Source organism: Bos indicus x Bos taurus, chromosome 5 (assembly GCF_003369695.1).
Source record: "Bos indicus x Bos taurus breed Angus x Brahman F1 hybrid chromosome 5, Bos_hybrid_MaternalHap_v2.0, whole genome shotgun sequence".
NCBI classification, from domain to species: Eukaryota; Metazoa; Chordata; class Mammalia; order Artiodactyla; family Bovidae; genus Bos; species Bos indicus x Bos taurus.
The window spans coordinates 16,609,683-16,615,682 of record NC_040080.1 but is presented as its reverse complement, the minus strand read 5'-3'; the positions used below and the strand labels follow the sequence as shown (position 1 = coordinate 16,615,682).

The following is a 6,000-nucleotide window of genomic DNA, read 5'->3' as shown; positions in this document are numbered from 1 at the left end:
TTAGGGGGCGCTCGCGAGGCCGCCGCAGGAATTCGCGCCCTCCCGTTACATGCCCCAGTAACCCCGGCGCGCCTGCGACCGAGAGTAACCTCGCGGTCGGGTGACAGCCCCCCCCGCCCCGACTCTCGCCTGCTCCGTCTCAGCCAATAGGGAGGCAGCGCACGAGCCGGCAGGACTCTCGCCCGCCCCGACTCCTCCCCCGAGCTGTTAGAACTGAGTTGTACAGTCCTCCGCCGCCGGCTTCTTACTTTTCCAATCGCGGATCTGGTTCCCGGTTCCAAGCCCCGCCCCCGGCCTGCCCCGCGTTCTTTCTCGGGCCGAGTCACCTTTGCCTTACAAATATGAGGCCCCGCCCCCGGCCTACCTTGCCGCGTGAGGCCCCGCCCCCGGCCCGGGCTGACCAATGACCGGCTGAGCCCGGAGCCTTTGGGCGGGTCCGCAGCCAATGCGCACGCCGTGGGCGGGCTCCGGGCCGGAATTGGGGGTGAAGCTCCAGCGCTGTGCCCACATTCGGGGCGCGCGGAGCAGAGGGGTCCCTGGGGGACGCCCGGAGCTAAGATGGCGTCCGCAGCCGAGGGGGACATGGAAGCGGAGCTGACGAGGGGGCTGCTGTGGGGTTTCCAAGACCTGAGCCTTAACAAGTTGGCGACGTCCCTGGGCGCGTCAGAACAGGCGCTGCGGCTCATCATCTCCATCTTCCTAGGTAAGGACCCCTCGCGGAGTCCCCGGGGGACGGCGACGTGACCTCGCCCTCTTCCCGGAGCCACGGGGAGGGCTTTTTGGGGTGCGGGTGTCAATCCTCACACATACCAACCAGCTGTGAAGAGGAAGATGACACTATTCTGGAGTCTGGGGGCACTGTACCTTCTTCACCTTTCCCTTCGACCCCTCTTGTACCCTTCTGGCCCCTCATTGGGCGCCACCACCCTCATCTTGTCATGCTCTGCCCTGTGTCCCTACGACCTGTCCTTATTTGTCTCTCTCTTGAGTTCTACTCTCTGTCCATGTGTACTGCTGTTATTAATATCAACCCTCAGACACGCGCGCTTCTCATTGGCAGGTATAGGCTCCCAAACTTAGATATTTTAGTCCTATGGACCCGCTCAGCCCCATACTCCATGCTTGCATATTCTGTGTCTCTTGTGTGCATTGCCAGCTTGTATTACACTCTCATCTTTTTGTCCCGTTTCTAATTTCTTCTTTTAACCATACTGCTTTTTCTTGTCCTTAGCCACCCACCTGTCATTTACCGTGGAATATTATTTTAGTACTGGGCTTGGAAAACAGGGCTGGCAACCCCTTAAAAACTATTCACGCTACCCCAAGCGTGTTTTACACACGTAGTTCAAAGGATGTGGTATATTTGCATTTATGTCACAACAAACCGTATTGTAACTGGTTTATGGGCTTTTTTAAATGCATCCTTCCTCTATGGTTTTTTTTTTAATAGATGAAGCAGCATGGCACAGTAAGAAAAAAAAAGTGTGTGGACTTGGAGGGCAAACAAATCAGTCCTGCTGCTCACAAACTAAGATGCTGGGTGAACCACTTAACTTCTCTGGGGCCTTTAGTTTCCTTACTTATGAAATGAGATAATAATGCCTATCTGATAGGGTTGCTATAAAGTCTGGTAGGAATTCAAAGGTCATAAGCTGATATTAAATATTTGAGTAGTTGGAAGGCTTTATGAAGGTTATGGGACTTTAGCTAGGAGAGTAGGAGTGGTGAAGAATTAAACAAGACTTGTTGGGGAGGGTGGGTGCAGGAGCAGGTCTGAACCACAAATTTGAGATAAAGTTGGGCAGATGTGGAAAGCCTTAAATACTGGTAAGAAATTTGGAATTTATGGAATAGTCGGTAGAGACACTGATATGTAATATCACCTAAAGGGTGCTAATCTGATCTAGATAATGGGAAAGGCATTAATTCATATTTAAACAACCTTGGGTAATATCATTATCATTTGCTCATCACACATCAAGCCAAGATACTCTTTCTTTCTTCCAGATAAAGATCACTTTTACCCTCCCTTGTAGAATTACAAAATTTTAGACTTGTCAGGAACCTTAGATTGTGGAACTTACTTGCTGCCACCCAGATCTAACCCAAATTTATCAGTACTTCAATCTAGGGTTCTTTGCACCACATCAGCTTTGAACTTCCTACTTCTTCTCCCTTTTTCCAGGCCTAGTTATTTGTTGGGATTATAATTGACAATTAAGAGTGTTTACATTTCATTCATTAAGAAGCCAGCTGTTGATGTCTCAACTATAAATGGAGATTGTAACACAAGGAGCAACAAATTATAAGGGACAACCTGTTAAACGGAGCTGCGGCTAGAATTAGGCTTGGAATCTGTCTTTTTAGTGATGACATAATTAAATACAGCCTGTGCACTTGTAGTGGGCTACTGTGTACTATCATGGGGCATACACCTGTCTAGAAAGTTGTTTTCTCCATAGCTTACCCCCTAACCTCATCCTCTCATTACCACCAAGCATCAAGGTAATAAAAACTTGGTATAATACATCCATCACACTCTTGAACCCCCTTGCCCATCCTACCATGGCCCACATCCCCTCTTCCTAGCCCACATGTGTTGTTGCCTTCAGTAACTCATAGTATATCTCATTTTTAGGTCAATTGGGGTTCACATTGACCCCTAAATTGATCAGGGCTAAGTTTCACACATGGATATATAGGATTGTATTTTCTAGGTTTAGGTTACATACATACACAGAAACATACATTGATAAGCTTGTTGACAAGTACATGGAAGAAAGGGTGCATTTTTCTGGTTGTAAATATGCTTCTCCTACAAAAGTATCATCACTTCTGTGTATTGTAACCTAGAAACCAGTAGCCTTTCAGCAATGGAGTTCCTGAACCACCTCTCCTGGGGAACTGGGATACTGGAGGAAATCCTTGCCTGAGGTACCGAAAGGCCTGTAGTTAGAAACAATTTCTGACTCACTTTCTACTAATGAGATTAATTTTGGTTAAAAGCACTGAAATGCAGGTCCCCTGAAGAGTTAGGTATATCAGACATTCACATCTTAAGGGGATAAAATATGAATGTCTCACTGTTTTAGTTAGATAGTCTCATTACTGGTTCCCTAACATCTTTCCCTGTTTGAGTTGTGTGTGGATCTTGGTCTCTCCAGCGTTAGCCTTCAAACCTTTTGAACTGGGGCCCATGGTGAGAAATAACATTTTACATCATGACCCAGTAAACACACAGATGTATACTTGCATTGGAAACAGAAGTTTCAGGAAACATTACTCATCCTGAGTATAGGTAGTGTGCTTAGCTATTTTCTATTTTATTTTTTAGTATCATTTACAACCTACTAAATTGATTTCAAGACCCACTAATGGGTTACAGCAAGCAGTTTTAAAACTCCTGAGTTAGAGGCTGTAATTTTTTTCTATTAGGTGCTGCAAGGAAAGGGTAAGTTTATGAGCACTTTTGCACTGAAGAATTTCAAACAGGCAGAGGACGCTGTCAAGAGGGGCATGTGTGTGTCTGTCTTGCGTCTGATTGCCAGGAGTTTGGTGGAAGATAAATTTTGCTGTGAGCTCTGGTGCTGGCAGATGCCACTGGAAAACATCTCCGGTTCAACAACTCAGGTCTCCTCGTTCCTTAGCATAATTAGCAACATGAATTGTTCCAAATAAATTCAGCAAAATGTACCTGTTGTGGGTGAAGCACTGTGCTTGGCCCTGCAAAGGAAAGGGCAGTGGTACAGGATGAATAATGGGGCTGGGCACCCGAAGGTATGACCTGTGGTCTGTTGGGGGCAGGGAACAGGCAGGTGATAAGTCCTCTCGTAACCAAAATAACAGGTGGCACTCTAAGTGGCAGCAGAGATTCCCAGAGCTTTATGAGGTTTAACGACTGGACCTTTAATGAACTTTGAAAGTTGAATAGGGTTTCAGCAGACTGAGATGGTGAGGAATAGGGACCAAGGCAAGGACGTGTGGTGACACATTCCAGGAACAGGAAGTGGTCCAGTTGGACTGAAGCAGGACCTAAGTAGAGAAGTAGTAGAAAATAGGACTGGAAGGGACTTCCCTGTTGGTCTAGTGGTTAAGACTCCGCACTTCCAGTGCAAGAGGTGTGGGCTCAATCCCTGGTCAGCAAACTAAGATCCCACGTGCCCCATGGCACGGCCAAGAAAATTCAAAAAAAAAAAAGACTGGAAATGTAGGTTGTGGATCCTTGAAAGCTAGGGGAAGAAGTGTGTGCTTACTGAAGCAGGTGATCAGGAGCCATCGCAGATACTTGAAAGGAGAGCGATGGGCCAGCACTGTCCTGGGAGCGGATCCAGGAGTACAGAGTAGTTTGGAAGATAGATTCTGTGACTACTTTTCATCTACACAGCTGAACGCACCAGAAACCCAGGAACCAGCCTTATCACCTCCCCCTCTCACTCTGCTCTCACCCCAGTCACCGAGTTCTATCAGCACCACCTCTAAATTGTGCCTCAGATACACTCCTTCCCTCCATCATCACAGCCACTGACCATCTGTCACCAGAACTGCCCGAATAGCCCCTGGACAGATCTCTCTAGTTTCTTCCTGTCCACTCAGTCCGTTCTCCCCGGCGCAGCCAGGGTGACCCAACCCCATGCCTCTCTTGGCTCAGCCCCCACCAGAGGTTCCATACATCCCTGGGAATCTCCCACTCCAGCCTTGACCTGAGCAAGTTCACAGCCTTGTGGCCAAGTCCTGATGCCATCAGAAAAGGCATCAGGCCCTTCCCACCTGAGCCATGGTACCTGCTGATCCGACTGCCAAGAGTGCTCTGTGCTCATTACCCACCTCACCGAGCCTTTTGCTCTTTCGGGCCTTGGTTCAGATTGCCACTTCCTCACAGAGTCCTTTCCTGCCTCTCATTTTAAGTTATGTGCCATGTTGTACTTTCTCCTCTGGACTGAAATCCCCTTCCGAATGAGTACCCATGCCAAAGCGTGATTATATATGTGCAGATGAGGGCAGCAATCGTTTTAAGTTCTGTTCATCAGTTGAATACAGTACCTGGCTTGTGGAAGTAAAGTAGAAGTAAAGTAAGAGTAAAGTAAATGTCGCTCAGTCATGTCCGACTCTTTGCAACCCCATGGACTGTAGCCTACGAGGTTCCTCCGTCCATGGGATTTTCCAGGCAAGAATACTGGAGTGGGTTGCCATTTCCTTCTCCAGGAGATCTTCCCAACCCAGGGATCGAACCAAGGTCTCCCGTGTTGTAAGCAGACGCTTTACCGTCTGAGCCACCAGGGAAGATTTGTGGAAAGGGCCCAATAAATATTTACTGAATAAGTGAAAGTGTGGATGAATGACTTGGCAACTGATTGCCTGAGAGAGAAAGAAGTATAATAGTTGAGGGGTGGAAAAAAAAAAAAAAAAACAAGCTCAGGCCTTCTGCCAGGGGAGCTGAAAAGGTGATGGTGACTTTCACAAATGTGGAGAGGTCAAGTGAGGGTTAGATGTTGTTCAGTGCCAGGGAATGACCTAGTTTTGGGACTGGCTTTAGGTTCCAAGGGCACCTCCAGCTTGTCTTGTGAAGCCTAGTCTTGAGTTTGAAAACAGTTGATAACGATTGATAATAGCTGGTAACAGTTGATAAAGATAATGGTTTTAGAAGTCAATACTGGAGAAGGGAATGGCTACCCACTCCAGCATCCTTGCCTGGAGAATCCCATGGACAGAGGAGCCTAGGGGGCTACAGTCCATGGAGTCACAAAGAGTCAGACACAACCCTGCTAACATTTTCACTTTTCAGTGGTATCATAACTGAATCAGGGAGGGACTGAAATGCCAGAGAGAATCTAGAGTGTGGTAATAATGGCATTGGTAGCTGACATTTATAAAGCGCTCAACAATACCACGCCTGGCTTGCCAATTACCCCTAAGTTATATACAGCCCTCTTATTAGCTTCCTTGTGCAGATAGGAAGCTGAGACCTCCAGCTCATACCCATTTCTGCCCACCTCTGAAACC

General features: G+C 47.5%; 1 protein-coding gene across 1 annotated transcript in view; it reads left to right on the top strand.

The window, feature by feature from the left end:
• Positions 1-433: 433 nt before the first annotated feature.
• The window catches only part of LPCAT3 (lysophosphatidylcholine acyltransferase 3), a 37,111-nt gene continuing 31,544 nt past the window's right edge, over positions 434-6,000 (top strand). Inside the window, exon 1 of the mRNA XM_027541193.1 lies at positions 434-703. Coding sequence (XP_027396994.1) covers positions 559-703 — 145 coding nt within the window. The 5' untranslated portion in view covers positions 434-558. The remainder of the gene's footprint in view (positions 704-6,000) is intronic.